Source organism: Syngnathoides biaculeatus, chromosome 2, assembly GCF_019802595.1.
Source record: "Syngnathoides biaculeatus isolate LvHL_M chromosome 2, ASM1980259v1, whole genome shotgun sequence".
Lineage (NCBI taxonomy): Eukaryota > Metazoa > Chordata > Actinopteri > Syngnathiformes > Syngnathidae > Syngnathoides > Syngnathoides biaculeatus.
In genome coordinates, this window is record NC_084641.1 from 27092446 (window position 1) to 27114595 (window position 22150).

The following is a 22150-nucleotide window of genomic DNA, read 5'->3' on the forward strand; positions in this document are numbered from 1 at the left end:
GAGTGCCCGGAGAAAACCCACGCAAGCACGGGGAGAACATGCAAATTCCACACAGGCGGGTCCGGGATTGAACCCGGGACCTCAGAACTGTGAGGCCAACGCGTTACATCTGTTCCACCGTGCTTATTTTTTTATTTTTAACAATGTGCTCTTTGTGCAGGTGTGTTATAGCCAATTATAGGAAGACTTTGCAGTATAAAAACTCCAAGCAAGATTTGATTGTAGCCTCACCTAAGTCATCCTTCCTTACCAGGTGGGCACTCCCACACACACCACCTCGCCACACTTTTTGCCCAGTCTGTGATTTAGCAGTTCTGTAAAGTGCTGTGTATTAGCGTAATTTCTGGCCTACAGAGCGCACCTGATTATAAGCCTCACCCAGCACATTTGTAAAGGAAATACCATTTGGTACATACATAAGCCGCAAGTGCCCGGATTGAAACCCGAATATTTACGAAGAAAGACTGTACAAACAAAAGAGTTTTCAGATCTTAGCTTAACATAGCAACAACACGGTCGCATGAACAAGGCTGGTAAAAAACAAAAACAAAAAAAAACAACAACAACATACCGGTTAAAAAAAAAAAACTCCCTCGGCAGCTACACAGTAGCGACACGATAGCACAGCACTAACTGGGCCGGCCGGTTAAAAACAATATATACATAAATCACTGAGACGCGGCAGTAACACAGCAGCAACACGCTAGAACAGTGCTAACTGTAGCGCAGTGCTAACAGGCCCGGTTAAAAAAACAAAAACATACCGGTATAAGTCACTTCCTCGGCACATATATTCCACCAGTTTCATTCTTACCTTTTCCGCTCAAGTGCCTCCCTTGCTGCCGTTAGAAAAAATGCACAAATTAGCGGCACCACCGCATAAACCGCAGGGTTGAAAGTGTGTGGGGAAAAAAAGTCATGAATTATAGGCCGGAAATTACGGTAATTTTTTTAGGATGATTGCTCAAACAAGTTGACCACAGCTTCTGTCTCATCCCTCTTTTCTCTGAACATCGTGCCCCTCAATAAATGCACAAGAAATCAAGGCCATTCATAATAGCATGCAATGATAAATGTGTGTAATTGTGATTAAGACAGAATTCATATCCGGGCATCACATTTATTTTTGATAGGAATAAGACGATAAAAGATATTCACACGTGTGGGAAGGCCCGTCCCGCCACCCGTGAGGTGGCAGTTTTGCCATCTCTGTTTAACTGCAAGTCATTTTTTTAAGACTCCAGCAGTCGATGGCCCGACCCATCTGAAATTCATAATAAACCGCCCAATAGTAAAATAAGAAGAAATTACCTTCCTCATCTGCAAGTAAGATACCAAAAATAGAAACAAACAGCATATGACAGTGTTTAAATAACTAGATAATAATAATATTATCATCTATAGTATTATTATATAATATATAATCTATAAATACTATAATAATAATGAATAATCTAGCTAGAGAGAGAGAATTGTGTGTTTGTGTGTGGAGGGGGACTCTGCTTTCAACGGAGACAGCAACACTGCCGCCTAGTGGATGGAGCCTTCATAATCTGAGTGTGTATGAACACGGTATTTTGCAAACTGTTATGTTTGTATGAAAAATAAATATTCTGATAGTATCTGCAGGACCTTTTTTGTTAGGCCTCTCGGGTACGGCAGCGGCGGCCATGTTGGGTGATCGTCATTCCCATAGAAGGCAATGCATGGGAACCTCACTCACGAGGGTCAAAGTACTGGATATGCTATTAATACACAACGTTAAAATATTTACCACTTTGGAACGACAGATTACAGATTAGGTCACGGCACAGAGACCAGTTTTGTGTGGATATCTTGAAAACTTGTCTCAAAAATATGTGGCCCTGCCCTCTGACCAACGCCTTCAACAATTTACAAGCAAAATTGAATTTGCAAATGACAAGTTATGACAAATACACACACGATGATTGGAGAAAAAATTATAAATCACACATATGCAGTATTTGTGGATTTGAAAAATGTGTGTTAATCGCAGATATAGTTGTGTAGATAATCCTCAGACAAATCTCTACTCATAGTCTATCTGAATTTATTTAAGGTAAGTAATACAAACTGGAGCAGGAATGTGTAATATTTTGTAAAAAAAGAATTAAAATACTTTGCTTATAATGTCTGTCAGACCTCAGTAATATAATGTTGTTTTTTTTTTAATGCAGCTCATCTTTTGTAATCTATCTGAATGTATTGGTTTGTTTACATAGACTTCCGACAGTGATCCAAGGAGCCGACACAATGTGCTTATTTCATGCTTTTCTTATGTATGATTTTAACTTTTCCATGTAATAATTCATGAAGTGGCGGCACGGTGGACCAGCTGGTAAAGCGTTGGCCTCACAGTTCTGAGGACTCCGGTTCGATCCCAGCTCCTCCTGTGTGGAGTTTGCGTGTTCTCCCCGTGCCTGCGTGGGTTTTCTCCGGGCACCCCGGTTTCCTCCCACATCCCAAAAACATGCAACATTAATTGGACACTCTAAATTGCCCCTCGGTGTGATTGGTCATTTGTCTCCATGTGCCCTGCGATTGGCTGGCAACCAGTTAAAGGTGTACCCCGCCTCCTGCCCGTTGACAACTGGGATAATCTCCACCACTCCCCGCGACCGTCGTGAGGACAAGCGGCAAAAGAAAATGGATGGATGGATAGTACAGTGGTACCTCTACTTACAAACATTTTAGTAACGAAAAATTCAGGTTACAAAACGCCTCCTCTGAAAAATGTTTTCTCTAGTTATGAAGGAAATTGATTTCAAAAGGGAAAAATAAGCGCCCAAAAAACATGCAACCTTAATTGGACACTCGAAATTTCCCCTCGGTGTGATTGTGAGTGCGGCCGTTGTTTATCTCCATCTGCCCTGCGATTAGCTGGCGACCAGTTCAGGTTGTACCACGCCAGTCGCCCAGTGTTAGTCGAGATAGGCTCCAACATGCCAACGACCCAAGTGAGGACAAGCGGCTAATAAAATGGACGGATGGATAGTGCAGTGGTACCTCTACTTACAAACATTTCAGTAACGAAAAATTCAGGTTACAAAACGCCTCCTCTGAAAAATATTGTCTCTAGTTACGAAGGAAATTGATTTTAAAAAAAAAATAAGCGCCCAAAAAACATGCAACATTAATTGGGCACTCTAAATTGCCCGTAGGTGTGATTTTGAGTGTGGCTGTTTGTCTCGATGTGCCCGGCGATTGGCTGGCGACCAGTTCAGGTTGTACCACGCCTGTCGCCCAGTGTTAGCGGAGATAGCCTCCAGCATGCCAACGACTCGACTGAGGACAAGCGGCTAAGAAAATGGACGGATGGATACTACAGTGGTACCTCTACTTACAAACATTTCAGTAACAAAAATTTCAGGTTACAAAACGCCTCCTCTGAAAAATTTGTCTCTAGTTATGAAGGAAATTGATTTCAAAAGGGAAAAATAAGCGCCCAAAAAACATGCAACCTTGATTGGACACTCGAAATTTCCCCTCGGTGTGATTGTGAGTGCGGCCGTTGTTTATCTCCATGTGCCCTGCGATTAGCTGGCGACCAGTTCAGGTTGTACCACGCCAGTCGCCCAGTGTTAGCCGAGATAGGCTCCAACATGCCAACGACCCAAGTGAGGACAAGCGGCTAAGAAAATGGACGGATGGATAGTGCAGTGGTACCTCTATTTACAAACATTTCAGTAACGAAAAATTCAGGTTACAAAACGCCTCCTCTGAAAATTTGTCTCTAGTTATGAAGGAAATTGATTTCAAAAGGGAAAAATAAGCGCCCAAAAAACATGCAACCTTAATTGGACACTCGAAATTTCCCCTCGGTGTGATTGTGAGTGCGGCCGTTGTTTATCTCCATGTGCCCTGCGATTAGCTGGCGACCAGTTCAGGGCATACCCCGCCTCCTGCCCGTCGACAGCTGGGATAGGCTCCGGCACTCCCCGCGACCCTCGTGAGGATAAGCGGCAAAAGAAAATGGATGGATGGATAATTCATGAAGCCGATCAGAGCGGGGATGTGTTGGTGGATCATTTTGTCATATTTTTTCCGCGGTAGCCTGGTCGTCTCCTGTGTGCCGTGAGGTCACTCATCGCGCGTGCTGATTGGTGAGTCATGGAAGATAAAGACGTGTCGATCTGGGACAAGACGGGATGGCTGCGTGAGCTCAAGCACGCAGAGGTCCTGATCCACCCTCAGCTGGGCAAATTAGCCACAAAAGCAGGTAATACATTTTTCTTCGATATTTTCCTATATGAACTTGAAAATTCAAATAATATCACATGTAATGAAGAGCGAGCGCGGTTGTGACTATTTGCTCGGACGTCTTGCAGAAGTTCCTCAAGTCGGATTTTCTTTGGTCTACGAAAGATGGCGACTTCTCCTTCAATGGGTTTTGTGGCGCCGGGGAGCAAAGCTGGTATTGCCTGCGATGGTAGGTTTCCATCTCCTTGTGTATGATTTGAGATGAAGTACCTCGAAAGAATGGATCGAAAAAGTGAGGATGATCTACTGTGTACTGTAAGACAGATTTTGTGTGTGTGCGTGTGCTGATTTACTGAACAATGTACAGTTTAGATTCACACTGATGAGTAGACAAATATTGCAAAAAGTTAAATGCTTTAGTGTGAAACATTTGTGTACTGAACAACATATGGTGATATTAAAATTAATATATAGCATTTACAGTAAAGATCAAATGAAATAAAGATGATGGGCCACACAATGAAGTCAGGGAAAGAGTAGTGGAGGCTAGACTCAGGACAGAAGTAAGTATCTGCGAGCGACAGGATGGTTTCATGCCTAGGAAGAGCACCACAGATGCAGTATTTGCCTCGAGGATGCTCGTGGAAACGTACAGAGAAGGTCAGCAGGAGCTACATTGTGTCTTTGTGGATCGAGAGAAAGCCTATGATAGAATACCAAGAGAGGAACTGTGGTACTGCATGCGCAAGTCTGGTGTGGCGGAGAAATGTGTTAGAATAGTAGAGGATGTGTATGAGGGCAGCAGAACGGCGGTGAGATGTGCCGTAGGTGTGACAGAAGAATTTAAGGTGGAGGTGGGACTGCATCTGGGATCCGCGCTGAGCCCCTTCCTGTTTGCGGTCGTAATGGATAGGCTGTGACAGACGAGGTTGGACTGGAATCCCCTTGGACTATGATGTTTGCAGATGATATTGTGATATGCAGTGAAAGCAGGGAGCAGGCGGAGGAACAGTTAGAAAGATGGAGTCACGCACTGGAAAGGAGAGGAATGAAGATTCGCCGAAGTAAAACAGAATATATGTGAGTGAATGAGAAGAGTGAAGCTCCAGGGAGAAGAGATAGCGAGGGTGGATGACTTCAAATACTTGGGCTCAACAATACAGAGCAATGGAGAGTGTGGTCAGGAAGTGAAGAAACGGGTCCAAATGGGGTGGAACAGTTGGCGGAAGGTGTCTGGTGTTCTATGTGACAGAAGAGTTTCCGCTAGGATGAAGGGCAAAGTTTATAAAACAGTGGTGAGACCGGCCATGATGTCCGGATTACAGACGGTGGCACTGAAGAGACAAGAGGAAGCAGAACTGGAGGCAGCAGGGGTATCAAATTTGTTTTTGTCGCGGGCCACATTGGAGTTCCCGTTTCACTCAGAGGGCCGTTATGACTGTGAAACCATAAAAACCTTTCATCGCTTCATCATATTACCTCATTTCAGTTTATGAACTAAATTTGGAATCAGAAATCAAGGGTATTGTTTTTTTTTCCAACTATTGTTGTTTGGTGGCACAAAATGTTTCTAATAGCTCAATGTTATCATTTAAGATATAACAATTTGAAATTTTGGTACAGATTTGAACAAAAAAAAATCATGTAAGTTGATACTTGTGATTTGCCTCCGCGGGCCACATAAAATCGTGCGGCGGGCCAGATCTGGCCCCCAGGCCTTGAGTTTGACACCTGTCAAATGAATGAAACGATGGCAATGTCATGATTATTGATTGCGCAGTGGATAATAACGCCAAAAGTAAGACTCGACGCTGGTGATTGTAGGGACCTCCTCGGGGGAGGAAGCGCACAGAGGGCGGGATGGATCCAGAATCTCGGAAGCCTGTTCGGAGAGTTCCGAGAGCAGCAGCAGTGATGACACACGGCGGCCTTTCAGTGGGGGTACCGTACATGGTGCAATGCCCCTTAAACCGCGGTGCCACGGTCGAAACCAAACTGAGGTGTCTCTTGTCCACCCCCAGAGGACTGCGCAGGACTTGTGCTAGCTTGTCTGCATTGCCGCTTCCACGAGTTCACGCGGCTGCTGCTGGACGCGTTCGCCAGGGCTGTCGGCCACGACTTCCCTTCAGTAGACCGCGTCACTGAGTCCGGTGAGAGGGACCGGCAGGAATGGGAGCACTGGCCCTTCGACCTGGGACTGGACTGGGACTTCTGCAGCTCCTGCCAGGACTCAGCGGAACTTCTGGAGCTGGCCATGGAGATATCAGAAATGTGCTATCGTTGAAATTAGCTCCATATATATACTTTGCAAGCTTTAATACCTGTCTACATTTATTATGAATTAAAAAATAAACCTTAATCTTGACCAGTATTCATCCGACTGACAAAGTTTCCCACATGATTAAAATGTGGACGATAATTAACCCTAACCCTACCAACAAAACCCAGCGGGATTCGGGATAGATCGTAATTTTTTCACACGCTTTCAAGCCTGCGGCTCATGTGGCTAATTTGTGCATTTTTCCTCACAGCCGCAAGGGGGCACTCAGGTGGAAAAGGTAAGAGTGAGAACGGTGGAATAAATGTGCCGTGGAAGTGACGTTTACCGGTATGTTTTCTTTTTTTAAACCGGCCATGTTAGCGCTGCGCTAGCGTGTTGCTGGTGCGTTACTGCCATGTCTCAGTGATTTTTACCGGTATGTTTTTTTTTTTTTAAACCGGCCCTGTTAGCGCTGTGCTTGCATTAGCGCTGCGCTAGCGGGTTGCTGCTGTGTTACTGCCGTGTCTCAGTGATTTTTACCGGAAGGTTTTTTTTTTAAACCGGCCCTGTTAGCGCCACACTAGTGTTAGAGTGGCGCTAGCATGTTGCTGCTGTGTTCTTGACACGTCTCAATGATTTAGGTACGTTTTTTTTTTTTTTGGCTGTTAGTGCTGTCCTGCCAAGTTGCTACTATGTAGTTGTCGTGGCTGTTTTTTTTTTTTTAAACTAGCCCTGTTCGTACTACTTTGTTGTTTCTGTGTTAAGCTAAGCTAAGATAAGGTATTAAAACTTTGAAAAGTCTTTTTGTGTACCGTCTTTGTAAATATCTTCAATGTGGGAACTGTATGTATGTATAAAATGGTATTTCCTTTACAAATGTACTGGGTGAGGTTTATAATCTGGGGCGCTCTGTAGGCCGGAAATTACGCATTACGTACACACTCTTAAGGCTGTGCAATTGGACAATTTGTTGAAAGATGTGTGTGGAAAAAAAGGTTAGCAGCGTGGCTTTCAATCAGTGAGGTCATCAATTTTGTGAAAAACATTCCTGAATCAGGTGGCCCGCGTTAATGGATGAAGCCAGCATCTGTTGAACATGCAATTCTCCTTGAAGGCCTGAGTAAAACGCGTCGTTCAACACATTGTTAAGAACATCGTACTATGATTAAAAGGTTGATTAGAGAGGGGATACCTTAGAAGGAGGTGCAAAACATTATAGGCTGTTCAGCTAAAATGATCTCTAATGCCTTACAACGGAGAGCAAAACCAGAGACACGAGGCAGAACTAAACTCTGAATTCGAGCCACAGTGAGCACAGTGAAGATGATATTGGGCATATTTCTCCTACTATGGTACTGGCACCCTCCTCATGGACATCCGCTGGAGTTGTCCCGTAGTGACCCTGGTGCTTGACGTCCTAGCCAAACTCCTGAACTACTCAGCCAAACTCCTCGCTTTGGGTGGCCTGGACGGACACCGGACAGACTGGTGGGGGTTTGTGGGTGCGCGTGTATGAATGTAACAGGTACACACAGTTCATATTTATTTGACATTCATCATTCAACAGTGGGTTTTTTTTATTTTATTTTTCCACGTGAAAACAGAGAAAAACCATTTAATGTTTTTAACATGTCATTTGAGTTCTCAGAGTGGAGTGTGCACAGTAACCACAGCCACACTTCTACAAAATGGAGCAAAAAATATGGAAAGCGCGCTTCGGGATGGACCACAAGCACGGAAACAAGCACATAAGTCGGACGCGATGTTTCGTCGGCAAATGTGCCACATCATCACAGTAAGTGCCTTTGTTGAATCATCACTGAAAATTGGATCATATTTTCACGCTCAGATGGGTTTATGTACAAATTGGTGACATGTAGCAGGCAACATTGTTACTTTTGTTTCACAAGGTCCTACATTTTCACCTGCTGTAAATGTTGGTGGGTCTCGAGTTTTGCATCAGATCCCCTTTATTCAGTTTTCATGGGGGGGGGGGGGGGTAATTGTGCATTGTGTCTTTATCTAATCAAATCAATCTGTTATGTGCACCACGTTATCAAGATGACCACAGCTCCAGAAAACTTGAGCGTTTTGTTTTTGTTACATTCCTTCTGGCACAAATGCAAATCAAGACTGAACCTGATCAAATTTAAATTTAACTTGATTATTACAATTTCTTTTACTGGGGAGTAAGGGAGCTAAGCTAATCAAATATTACAGACAGTAACTTTGGCACGCTGTCAATACATTTTTTTTTTTTTTGACTGTCATCTCTTTGAAATACATTCAGGCAATAAGAAATAATCTGCTGTTCAAGTTACTTTACGGATTATAAAGCTCTACGTGTTCAATACAAAATAACACATGTCGGAAATATGTAAAGTGTCACTCAGTCAAGATTCATTATTCAGCATGAATATATATTTATGTATATATAAACTATCCAAACAGGGCCTTCTCTTCTTCAGCGGCACTTAAAAAAAATTGCCATAATTCAAAAGAATAATACTCAATAGATTTATGTATTCGTCGGAGACGATTGTTACTTGACATTATTGAAAACGTCACTATAAAATAATATTTCCATATTATTTCATTCTCCCAAATAAAGAATTGAAAGACAATGCTTAAAAATACACATTTAACAGGGGTACAGTTTTAATCATGGCTAAATTAAAGTTCGTAACTTGTCATTTGTTTCTTAATTTTTATCAAGTATTACCTTGTACTTGTAGTTTCGATTAATAAAAAAAAAAAAAAAGAAAAGAATATAGCCTCTGTGTATTACAGGCTCTCGGATTTAGTTTTTTTTTTTTTTTTTAAACTGCAAAATGTTTGTAAAGCAGCTTGACGTTCTCCCAAATCACCAGTAAACATCTGAAACACAATGCAAGTGGCGGCGTCACCAGCTCCGAAACCGAAACCACCGCGAGGCACTTCGACATCACTTATTAAAAAAAGGTCACATGATCAAGACCTGAACCGACAGGCACAAAGTCAACCGGTGAACACGACCGAGCTTACCCAATGTGCTACAAAAATGAAAATAAAAACAAAACAAATATCGATTTGATTTACTGAGGTCATTCCAGTGTTTCATTTTTCAACGAGCTTCTTTCGGAATCCGCATGCTTTGCCTTGGAGTCCTTCGCAAAATAATTGTTCACGTAAATTGTTGGCAAGAGGCTTTGGATTCACGTCTGCCATACGAGCACTTTGCAGACGTGACAAGCGAAACGAGAAGAGACATTCAGTCAGTGAGGAGGGATGCGATATTTCAGATCATGTCAAAAGAAAAGCTCGGAGTCCTACAGAGGGGTCCTCTCTTCTCTGTATCTGTACTTGCATCACAAATAAATTGTCACATCATATCTGATGACATTATTGCTACTCATTAATATTGATTTTTTTTTTTTTTGTTCTTTTATTTGTCACCTGTCTACGTCCTTGCTCCGAAATCAGCACGGGACAACTGCTTTTATCAATTTGCTCATTTACATTTGCATACAAAATTAGCCAAATGACACAATTGCCCAAATCATTTTGAACTTCAAATCATCGTATTACTAAAAATCCATTGATACCTTTGCTTAAAATGCAATTATATATATATATATATATATATATATATATATATATATATATATATATGTGTGTGTGTGTGTGTGGTGTGTGTGTGTGTAGATTTTGTGTCATTTATGTGATAGTAAAGGTTAAATTAAGGAAACTTTACTCTTCATAGTTGTTTTTTTGTAAAGGGGAAGTTAGAAAGGCACTGAACAAAAAGAAAAATTGAAAGACAGTTGGTCCTGATGACATACCAGCGGAGGTATGGAAGCAATTTGTAGAGATGGCTGTGGAGTTTTTGACCAATTAATTCAATAGAATACTAGCGGGAGAGAAGATACCAGAAGAATGGAGGAAAAGTGTACTAGTCCCCATTTTTAAGAACAAAGGCGATGTTCAGATCTGCGGAAACTACAGAGGAATAAAGACGACGAATAGTGGAGGCTAGCCTCAGGACAAAATTAAGTATATGTGAGCAACAGTATGGTTTCATGCCTAGAAAGAGTACCACAGATGCAGTATTTACCTCGAGAATGCTCGTGGAAAAGTACAGAGCAGGCGAGAAGGAGCTACATTGTGTCTTTGTAGACCAAGAGAAAGCCTATGACAGAGTACCAAGAGAGGAAATGTTGTACTGCATGCGCAAGCCTGGTGTGGCGGAGAAATGTGTTAGAATAGTGCAGGACATGTATGAGGGCAGCAGAACAGTGGTGAGATGTGCCGTAGATGTGACAGAAGAATTTAAGGTGGAGGTGGGACTGTATCAAGGATCCGCGCTGAGCCCCTTCCTGTTTGCGGTCGTAATGGATAGGCTGACGGACGAGGTTAGACTGGAATCCCCTTGGACCATGATGTTCGCAGATGATATTGTCATCTGCAGTGAAAGATGGAGCAACGCACTGGAAAGGAGAGTAATGAAGATTAGCCGAAATAAAACAGAATATATGTGCGTAAATGAGAGGGGGCAGAGGAGGAAGAGTGAAAGTCCAGGGAGAAGAGATAGCGAGGGTGGACGACTTCAAATACTTGGGGTCAACAATACAGACCAATGGAGAATGTGGTAAGGAAGTGAAGAAACGGTTCCAAGCTGGGTGAAAAGTTGGCGAAAGGTGTCTGGTGTTCTGTGTGACAGAAGAGTCCTCGCTAGGATGAAGGGCAAAGTCTATTAAACAGTGGTAAGGCCGGCCAAGATGTACAGATTAGAGACGCCAGTGGCTCTGAAGAAACAACAGGAAGCAGAACTGGAGGTGGCAGAAATGAAGATGTTGAGGTTCTCGCTCGGAGTGAGCAGCTTGGATAGGATTAGAAATGAGCCCATTAGAGGGACAGCCAAAGTTGGATGTTTTGGAGACGAGGTTCGAGAGAGCAGACTTCGATGGTTTGGACATGTCCAGAGGCGATATTGGTGGAAGGGTGCTGAGGATGGAGCTGTCAAGGAAGAGAGAGCGAGAGGAAGACCAAAGAAAAGGTTGATGGATGTTGTAAGGGAGGACATGAGGACAGTTGCTGTTAGAGAGGAAGATGCACGAGATGGGCTGAGATGGAAAAAGATGACATGCTGTGGCGACCCCTAACGGGACAAGCCGAAAGGAAAAGAAGAAGAAGTACTCTTCTTAGTTGTTGAATGTTTTGGGTTGTTTTGTGTGTGCTTTTTTTTTTTTTTCTTTCAGAAAACGTTCACAAACGATCAAGGCAATCGTGCAACTAGGCCAAAAGTAAAATTCGTCAGACGGTGACTGCATAAAAGCATTACTTACGGGTAGTTACGCATAATAGCTTCATTCTACAACTGATCAATTTGTCACAAAAGAAGTTTCCATTGGAAGACGACTAAAAACCACAGCTTGTGCAAAGAGATACAACAGTGACGTCATTCTAAGGCATTGGCATGTTCAAGTTCAAAGAGGTGTGTAAAGCACTACAGTAATAAATAGATTTCTTCTATTAATTGCTTGTGATTTGAAAAGCCAAAACATTTGCTGCACGTTAGCAGAATTAATCATTTCCCCAGATTCTTTAGATCACCAGATATAGACATCATTTATTATCCACCCTAAGATAGTGTAAATGTTTTCGTTTACATATAAAACTAAAAGTTTAACTCATTGTCAGCAAAGTTTTGATCAATGCAAAGACACTTTAAAATCAGTCCTTGAAATCAAGGTTGAAGGCTTTAAAAGGAACAAATATCATACAAAACAAAAAAAAAAAAGAAAGCAAAAGACTGAAAATGTGTAAACGCAGAAACAAAAACAAAAAAACAGCAGCCCAGAGTGCAGCCATGTGGTGGTGGGGGTCTTCCAGTAGGAGGCGCTAACAGCACTGCTCATTTTCATCCATGCTTACGCTGCTCTTACGACTGCTGTCCTTTGAGGCATCCGGGGAGACGGACGAGAGCAAAGGGTCCCCCCCTCGCACGGGCGACACGTTGTCTTCCATGAGGATGTCGTTGAGTTTGGAGGCCGGCCTGCCGTGAACCCTGTAGAGCCCCTCCGAGCAATTGGGGTGACCCTCGTTTCGCTCCGGGCCGCCGGGGGCCTCGGGGGTACAGGCCGGGTGGTGCTGGTGGTGCGAGCGGGGGTGGAGCGTGTAAAGGTCCTGGTGGCAGTCCTCGAGAGCGGGCTCCTGTTTGATCCTCCGGCCCCCGAGGTCCGTGGAGCACAGCGCCGAGGATGTGACGGCCAGGCCGTGAGCTCGGGCCTGCATCTCCAACTCCTGGGGAGACGCACACACATACACACGTTCGCTGTGAAAAACACACTATCAGGCATCTCTGCATGGTCACAAAACCACGGTCGATGGGATAATACATTTTGTTAAGCACTGCATATTTTCAAGAAGGGCAACGAATGGTGACTCATTGATGTCACGCATCAAACAGAATCAGACCGTGAATCTGAGGCCTCACACACAAGCGATACAGTCAGAATTTCCTCTACGTTTAGAGAATAAAGAAGGCATCTGAAAATGTTTGGTAGTTGGTGCTACACTCCGGTTCTCTTCATTGAAGTGTCACGGTGGACGACTAGTTAGCACATCTGCCATGCAAACTTGTAACATGGCCAAGACCAAAGAGCTGTCCAAAGGCACCAGAGACAAAATTGTACAAGGGATACGGAGATATTGCCAAGGAGCTTGGTGAAAAAGAGGTCCACTGTTGGAGCGCTCATTAGAAAATGGAAGAAGCTAAACATGACGGTCAGTCTCAATCGGAGTGGAGCCCCGTGCAAGATATCACCTCGTGGGGTCTCAATGATCCTTAGAAAGGTGAGGACTCAGCCCAGGACTACACGACAGGACTCGGTCAATGACCTGAAAGGACCTGGGACCACCGTTTCCAAGGCGACTGTTGGAAATACACTAAGACGTCACGGTTTGAAATTATGCACGGCACGGAAGGTTCCCCTGCTTGAACCAGCACATGTCAAGGCCCGTCTTGAACTTGCCAATGACCGTTTGGATGATACAGAGGAGTCATGGGAGAAAGTTTAGCTGTCAGACGAGACCAAAATGGAACTTTTTGGTCATAATTCCACTCACCGTGTTTGGAGGAAGACGAACGATGAGTTCCATCCCAAGAACACCATCCCTACTGTGAATCATGGGGGTGGTAGTATCATGCTTTTGGGGGTGTTTTTCTGAACGTGGGACAGGACGACTGCACTGTATTAAGGAGAGGATGACCACGGCGATGTACTGTAAGATCTTGGGCAACAACCTCTTTCCCTCAGTCAGAGCATTGACGATGGGTCGTGGCTGCCGGGTCTTTCAACATGACAATGACCTGAAGCACACAGCCAGGAAAACCAAGGAGTGGCTCCGTAAGAAGCATATCAAAGTTCTGGCGTGGCCTAGCCAGTCTCCAGACCTAAACCCAATAGAAAATCTTTGGAGGGAGCTGAAACTCCCGTGTTTCTGAGCGACAGCCCAGAAACCTGTCTGATCTAGAGAAGATCTGTGTGGAGGAGTGGGCCAAAATCCCTCCTGCACTGTGTGCAAACCTGGTGAACAACTACAGGAAACGTTTGACCTCTGTAATTGCAAACAAAGGCTACTGTACCAAATATAAGCATTGTTTTTCTGAGGTATATATATAACTGCAGGGTGTTCAAATACTTATTTTCTTCACTGTACTCACGTGGATGGGAATCGAAGCCCTGGCTGTAAAGTATTTTTGTGATGAAGTACAAATAATTGCTTTCATGCTAGACAGCAAACATAATGAGACCAATCGGCCGAGGTCGGTATCGTGTTTGGAAATCTACTGACAGACGACACTTGAACAGACCAGTTGACTCCACCGGGAAATTTCTGCCTGAATGCATAATTTTGATTTGTTTGATACTTTATGGAGTTCATAAAGGTCAGAAACTAGTCAAGGTACTGCACATGCCGGCAAAGCGATGGGACGAATGATAGCTTTGTTTCTGCTGCAAATGGACTTGCAGCTTTCCGGAGGACTTGAGAGGGGGAGAGCCATTGACACTTTGGATTGTGTTGAGGGCAGAAGGGGAAACCAGTGCTATCATCGTCGAAAAGAAAACATGAGGATGATATTTTCCTGTACCTGTATCCGCAGCATTAAATGCCGATTGGCATTTTCAAGCTTCCTCTGACAGTTCTCCAGCTCTTTAGCCCTTTGCTGTTCACGCTGTAGCTTCCTGATGTAGTCCACGGACGCCTTGAGGATGGTGCCCTTGTTCCAGCGCATGTCTCTGAGAAACACACACCAGCCTTAAGTTAGCCGTGGTCTTAAACAAGTGGTTCTAACTGTTGTCACCCAGGGATCTTCAACTATATTTCAAGTGATGAAAGCATGCAAAAACATGACAATAGAGCACTGGATTTTTTTCCAATATAGCTTTAGCCTCTTTTTCACTGTTTGAGCAAGTCCTGATTTTGTGCCTGAGGCTAAAACAGGGGCATGTACTGTATTTCTAACACGAGTTCCCTCCTCCACGATAAAAGTACGAGCTATTTCGTTTAGCTATTCAGAGGGATGTTACCTCTGCTTTGTCGGCATAATAAGCCAACTCTCACCGGAAACGAGTCCAACTTATTGCCGGCAATGCGGACCAAACTCTGACAGCGGTCGCACAGGGACCAAACAGCTCGTATCAGGGGATTCTGTACCCCATACTCCCGAAGAACCCCACACAGGACTCGCCGAGGGAGACGGTCGAATGCCTTCTCCAAGTCCACAAAACTCATGTAGACTGGTTGGGCGAACTCCCATGCAGCCTCGAGGATCCTGCCGAGGGTCTAGAGCTGTTCCACGGCCAGGACAAAAACCACATTGCTCCTCCTGAATCCGAGATTCGACTTCCCGACGGACTCTCCTCTCCAGTACCCCTGAGTAGACCTTACCGCGGAGGCTGAGGAGTGTGATCCCTCAATAGTTGGAACACACCCTCCAGTCACCCTTCTTGGTGGGGTGAAGGGGGACCCCCACCCCAGTCTGCTAGTAAAATCATAATTTCAGTAAATACTGTGTTTTGATGACCATAAGGCACATTGAAAAATCTTACAATTTCTATAAAAAGGACGGGCGCCATATAATACGGTCTGCCATATGTGTGCACCGAGTTCCAAAATTTGCAAATGTTGTTGTGTGACTGCGCTTGACGGATGGAGCATTTCATACCGACACGCTGCTTATATAAAGGAAAAGTGGACATTAAAGGGGGAGGGGGACGCTAAAATCATGCCCGCCGGTAGGTGTATAATCCCGTCAAGAGTGTGGTAAGGAAGTGAAGAAACGGGTCCAAGTGGGGTGGAACAGTTGCCGCAAGGTGTCTGGTGTTCTATGTGACAGAAGAGTCTCTGCTAGGACGACGGGCAAAGTTTACAAAACAGTGGTGAAGCCGGCCATGATGTACGGATTAGAGACGGTAGCACTGAAGAAACAACAGGAAGCAGAACTGGAGGTGGCAGAAATGAAGATGTTGAGGTTCAGGTTGGATAGGATTAGAAATGAGCCCATTAGAGGGACCCTCGAAAATGGCTCCCACGAAGAGACACGCTTACCAAGCACAGTTTAAACTGCAAGTTATCGGTTACGGGAAGGAGCGTGGGAATCGAGCAGTCGCGACAGAGTTCAAGATCAACGAATCCAAGGAAGCAGGAAAACGAGCTTCGCCAAGTCAAGGAGACGACGGCGAGTTTCCGTTGGAAACACGGCGAGGTGGTCTTCCCACTCGGGCAATGGATGTATTTAACCAAGAACTTGCCGAGGCGTTCATTTTGGAGACAGACGATGAGGACTCTGAAGGATTTGTGAATGAGGATTGATCAAAAAAACAACACGAGTTACATTGTTAAATACTTCAACAAAGTACAACGGAACTCAGTGTTTACATCGTTAAATACTTCTGGGTCCCGGCCCACCAGTTGAGATTCTCTTTAATACCAGACGCTAAGTACTGAGAAATTGCTAACGCGGCGTGTCACAAATTGAGACGTCTTCTGGCCAGACATTGCGCCACCATAAGTCGTACTTTTTTTTTTGACAATCCAGTGTCAGGATATCCCCCCGGGCTGTGTTGTTTTAGTGTTCTGGCCTTTTGTAACAGCTGCGGCGTACAATATTACTGGGTCAGTGTCTATAATGAGACATCCTGTGGTTCCAGCGCCCTTTTTGTTTTCCCCCAGACATCAATTCAGCACTCGGCTCGCAGCTTATCAGCGTAACAATCTTTCTTTCCCGTTTTATATGCTGAAGTAAGATAAAAAACAGTCCAGCCTCAAGGGAAGAAGCACTTTTTGCATTAGTTTGAAAACAAAATAAAAAAAAAAAAAAAAGAAAAAAATACTGTGTTGTTTGCAAAAGTGAAAGCTTCTTTGAAAATTACATGAAAATACAGACAGGGCATGATCATGGTCAAATTTATACTGCAGTGATTTTTATGACATTTTTTGTGAAGTGGGTGTCTCAGTCATAACCTATAGATTTAACCTATAGCGCTTAGGGGATCTGATACTGGTACCTCCCTGGTGAGGTGTTCCTGACACATCTAACCGGGGGGGACCCCAGGGACAACCCAGGACTCACTGGAAAGACTATGTCTCCCGGCTGACCTTGGAACATGTGGGGATCCCCCTGAAGTGGCTGGGGAGAAGGACTGCCGGGGCTTCCATGCAAAAGCTACTGCCCCCGCGACCAGAAGTCGGATAATCACAGGAAAAATGAATGGATGTATGTTTTTTTTTTATTGTGTAGATTTTTCAACATCCACACACAAATTGTTAAACAGTTCCATGTATTGTTTCAAAAATGACTAAACAGCAGTGAAAGTCTCGCACAGTTAAATTTTCCTCCCCCCAAAAAAATCACATCATTTGAACTGCAGGTGAGTCTAACTCTCATCATCACCAAAATTCTAAAAAAAAATGTTGTGTTCAATGAGAAATTGATTTTAAAAAAAAGCTTACTTTTCAAAGAGGTCTGTGTACTCATTTATGTTGACCTCTGCCTGCTTGTAAAAGACCGGAGTATCGAACCCTGCTGAGCTGCAGGTAACAACAATACGTGGAAAAACATGACAAGATTCTGCAGGACGCAATTTTGCAAACAGGGTACATTCTGGCAAAATAATACACTGCATTTGCTATATTGTTCAGAGCTAATTTCACACTAAAAAAGGTAACTAAAACTGTTCTCAACTTCTCAAAAACTGCACTAAGAAGGATAGATATCACTAAGGCTGTATTTTCGGTTCTAGCTTTTATACAGTGAAGAAAACAAGTATTTGAACACCCTGCTATATTGCAAGCTCTCCCACTTAGAAATCATGGAGGGGTCTGACATTTTTATCGTAGGTGCGTGTCCACTGTGAGAGAGATCATCTAAAAAGAAACATCTAGAAATCACAATGTAGGATTTTTTTGAATGATTTATTTGTGTGATAGAGCTGCAAAATGAGCATTTGAACACCTGTCTAGCAGCTAGAATTCTGACCCTCAAAGACTTGTTAGTCCGCCTTTCAAAGTCCACCTCCACTCCATGTATCACCCTGGACCAGATGCACCCATGTGAGGTCGTTAGCTGCATAAAGACACCTGTCCACCCCATACAATTAGTAAGACTCAAACTTGACAGGACTTGGTCAATGACCTGAAAAGAGCTGGGACCACCGTTTCCATGGTGACTGTTGGTAAGACGTCATGGTTTGAACTCATGCATGGCACGGAAGGTTCCCCTACTTAGACCAGCACATGTCAAGGCCCGTTCTTAAATTTGCCAATGACCATTTAGATGATACAGAGGAGTCATGGGAAAAAGTTTTGTGGTCAGATGAGACCAAAATGGAACTTTTTGGTCATAATTCCTCTAACCGCGTTTGGAGGAAGACGAACGATGAGTTCCATCCCAAGAACACCATCCCTACTGTGAATCATGGGGGTGGTAGCGTCATGCTTTTGGAGGTGTTTTTCTGCACATGGGACAGGACGACTGCACTGTATTAAGGAGAGGATGACCGCGGCCATGTATTGTGAGATTTTGGGGAACAACCTCATTCCCTCAGTCAGAGCATCGAAGATGGGTCGTGGCTGGGTCTTTCAACATGACAATGACCCGAAGCACAAAGCCATGAAAATCAAGGAGTGGCTCCGTAAGAAGCCTATCCAGGTTCTGGCGTGGCCTAGTCAGTCTCCAGACCTAAACCCAATAGAAAATCTTTGGAGGGAGCTGAAACTCCGTGTTTCTCAGCAACAGCCCAGAAACCGGTCTGATCTAGAGAAAATCTGTGTGGAGGAGTGGGCCAAAATCCCTCCTGCACTGTGTGCAAACCTGGTGAACATCTACAGGAAATGTTCAACCTCCGTAATTGCAAACAAAGGCTACTGTACCAAATATTAACATTGGATTTTCTTGTGTTCAAATGCTTATTTTCAGCTGTATCACACAAATACACCATTAAAAAAAAAATCGTACATTGTGATTTCTGGATATTTCGTTTTAGATTCTCTCTCTCACAGTGGACATGTACCTATGATGAACATTTCAGACACCTCCATGATTTCTAAATAGGAGAACTTGCAATATAGCAGGGTGTTCAAATACTTCTTTTCTTCACTGTACAAATGCAAACAAACATGTGAAGAAAAGCCTAAATCATTTCCATTGTAAAGAATCCAAGCAGTACAATTTAATTTAGGAATAATCGGCGACTCAATACTTACGGGTCATTTGACTTTGGAATTAAAGTTCCTAGTTCCTTAATTCGATCATTGATGTTAAACCGTCGTCTTCTTTCAACTGCGGCAAAAAGGAGATTCGATTCAGGGTAAAGCTCAAGTTACGTCCGAGCAGATTGGCCCGAACGAATGCAAGACTCACTCAAGTTGTGGTTGTCCTTCTTCTGTCTTTCCTTCGCTAGGGCTCGCACCTCAGCTGCTGGGAAACACAGAGCTCAATACACGTCCGACCGAGGTAGCCCGAACATTTGCAAGCGAACGATCGCACGTACCAACGGGAAACCCTTCGGGCCTCTGATAGTTGTCAAATTTGCCGCATGATCCGGACTTATCCAGCATGTGCATTACAGCCGGAGACTGTGACGCTGTACGGCAGATGATGTTGTTTTCGGCGTCATGACGTCCAAAAGAGGCACAAACACAAGGAACCTTTACAAAAGATTCTTCTCAGAGACTCTACCTCAATGTCCGAGTACTTCAATGCAGTATTATAGGCTGCACTAAAGCCTGGGGAGGAAAACTCAGCATTGATGATTTCCATGCACACTGTTAAGACATTCCGATAAATCCCACAGTTATTTACCACATACGTACCGCACAGTAGAATACTTGGAGGTGATTATACAGTAATTATCTACATTTTTCATTGCATCATGTGATTTTTGGTTGACGTTGCACAAAGAGTTACTTGTCTATAGGAGCAGAAGCCGTGTGGCTCCCAGCATGCATTGCGCTATGCAATGTTGAATTGTTGCTTTATTAATGGCGGCAATCCTTAATGTTAATTAAAGATCAGGGTTAATGTAACATGAATAATGTGTGTCTCGCTTAGTTGCTGAATGTGGATATAATTTACAGTAACTCTCATGTTCCAGTTACAGTATGTTGCACTTTGATTTGATGAAACCTCAGCTGCGGGTTGTGAGCGTTCTGTTCTGTTCTGTTCTGTTCTGTTCTGTTGAGCTGCATGCGAAATGACGCGAACCCAATCGTTATCTGGTGATTTGCTGCACTGGATACGAGTGGGAACTCGTACGGATTGGAGACGGTGGGTCTGAAGAGACAACAGGAAGCAGAACTGGAGGTGGCGGAAATGAAGATGTTGAGGTTCTCGGTCGGAGTGAGCGGGTCGGATAGGATTAGGAATGAGCTCATTAGAGGGGCAGCCAAAGTTGAATGTTTTGGAGACGAGGTTCGAGAGAGCAGATTTCGATGGTTTGAACATGTCCAGAGGAGAGGGAGTGAGTATGTTGGTAGAAGGGTGCTGAGGATGGAGCTGTCAAGGAAGAGAGAGCGAGAGGAAGACCAGAGAAAAGGTTGATGGATGTTGTGAGGGAGGACATGAGGACAGTGGGTGTTAAGAGAGGAAGATGCACCAGATAGGTTTAGATGGAAAAAGATGATCCCGAACGGGACAAGCCGGAAGGAAAGGAAAAGAAGAAGAGGATACGAGTGGGAACTTCCTTGTGATTCCTCCATTTGGCCTTACTTCTGCGGACCAAAAGTCTTCCAGTTTACCTCGTGTGACACATCAACGTCGCAATATTTTCAGTACCTTTTGTACTCACAAGGCTTGTGGAGGTGCTCCAGCTGACTCTGGGTGAGAGGCGGGCTACACCCTGCACTGGTCACAAATGACCAACCATTCGCACTTGCAACCACACCTATGGGCAATTTAGAACCTTAAACCTCTCTGGACCAAATGACATTTTGCAGAGAGAAAAATCAGATACTTTCAGAAAATGATACTTTGGACTTGAAATTTTTGATGATATTAAACCTGTTGCAAATTTGCAACCTCTGCCCGGAAAGGGTTAAAAGCCTCCAATGAACTCAGTGTGCATGTTTTGGGGATGTTAGAGGAAACCGGAGGACCCAGAGAAATCCCACGTAGACACATGAACAACATGCAAACGACACATGAGCGAGGCTGGATTTGAACCTAGTTCCTGAAAACTGCGAGGCAAATGTGCTAACCAGTAGTCCACTGTGGCGCCCCAAATAGAAATCCATCTATCCATTTTCTTCACTGCTTATCCTCACGGGGGTCGCAGGGCACATCGAGAAAAACAGCCGCACTCACAATCACACCTAGGGGCAATTTAGAGTGTCCGATTAAGGTTGCATGTTTTTTGGGCGCTTATTTTTCCCTTTTGAAATCAATTTCCTTCATAACTAGAGACAAATTTTTCAGAGGAGGCGTTTTGTAACCTGAAATTTTTGTTACTGAAATGTTTGTAAGTAGAGGTACCACTGTAGTATCCATCCGTCCATTTTCTTAGCCGCTTGTCCTCAGTCGAGTCGTTGGCATGCTGGAGGCTATCTCCGCTAACACTGGGCGACAGGCGTGGTACAACCTGAACTGGTCGCCAGCCAATCGCCGGGCACATCGAGACAAACAGCCACACTCAAAATCACACCTACGGGCAATTTATAGTGCCCAATTAATGTTGCATGTTTTTTGGGCGCTTATTTTTTTTTTTACATCAATTTCCTTCGTAACTAGAGACAATATTTTTCAGAGGAGGCGTTTTGTAACCTGAATTTTTCGTTACTGAAATGTTTGTAAGTAAAGGCACCACTGTACTATCCATCCGTCCATTTTCTTAGCCGCTTGTCCTCACTTGGGTCGTTGGCATGGTGGAGCCTATCTCGGCTAACACTGGGCGACTGGCGTGGTACAACCTGAACTGGTCGGCAGCTAATCGCAGGGCACATGGAGATAAACAACGGCCGCACTCACAATCACACCGAGGGGAAATTTCGAGTGTCCAATCAAGGTTGCATGTTTTTTGGGCGCTTATTTTTCCCTTTTGAAATCAATTTCTTTCATAACTAGAAACAATTTTTTCAGAGGGGGCGTTTTGTAACCTGAATTTTTCGTTACTAAAATGTTTGTAACGC

General features: G+C 44.0%; 2 protein-coding genes across 5 annotated transcripts in view; one reads left to right on the top strand and one right to left on the bottom strand.

The window, feature by feature from the left end:
- The first annotated feature begins 4182 nt into the window (after window positions 1–4182).
- LOC133513482 (myoD family inhibitor domain-containing protein 2-like) lies at window positions 4183–7471 on the top strand. Its single transcript, XM_061844337.1, has 4 exons — window positions 4183–4240; window positions 4350–4450; window positions 6046–6162; window positions 6243–7471. The coding sequence occupies exons 2-4, from the start codon at window positions 4387–4389 to the stop codon at window positions 6503–6505; spliced, it is 444 nt and encodes a 147-aa protein (XP_061700321.1). The 5' UTR covers window positions 4183–4240; window positions 4350–4386; the 3' UTR covers window positions 6506–7471.
- Window positions 7472–11023: 3552 nt separating this feature from the next.
- Window positions 11024–22150, bottom strand: part of mitfb (melanocyte inducing transcription factor b) — a 58567-nt gene continuing 47440 nt past the window's right edge. For 2 of the 4 annotated variants that reach the window (XM_061844312.1, XM_061844324.1), the window contains exons 6-10: window positions 19519–19611; window positions 19389–19445; window positions 19232–19307; window positions 14616–14763; window positions 11024–12763 (exon numbers count right to left, since the gene is read on the bottom strand). In XM_061844312.1, coding sequence (XP_061700296.1) covers window positions 12362–12763; window positions 14616–14763; window positions 19232–19307; window positions 19389–19445; window positions 19519–19611 — 776 coding nt within the window. In that variant the 3' untranslated portion in view covers window positions 11024–12361. Of the gene's footprint in view, window positions 12764–14615; window positions 14764–17479; window positions 17558–19231; window positions 19308–19388; window positions 19446–19518; window positions 19612–22150 lie in introns of all 4 variants that reach the window. The other 2 variants (XM_061844305.1, XM_061844317.1) reach the window with 2 other exon arrangements.

Bases quoted from the DNA above. Each gene is read 5' to 3' on its own strand.
- LOC133513482 (XM_061844337.1), top strand. From the start codon at position 4,387: ATGGCGACTTCTCCTTCAATGGGTTTTGTGGCGCCGGGGAGCAAAGCT. The intron at 4,451-6,045 runs GTAGGTTTCCAT...TGGTGATTGTAG, and splicing joins AGCTGGTATTGCCTGCGATG to GGACCTCCTCGGGGGAGGAA. The intron at 6,163-6,242 runs GTACCGTACATG...GTCCACCCCCAG, and splicing joins ACGGCGGCCTTTCAGTGGGG to AGGACTGCGCAGGACTTGTG.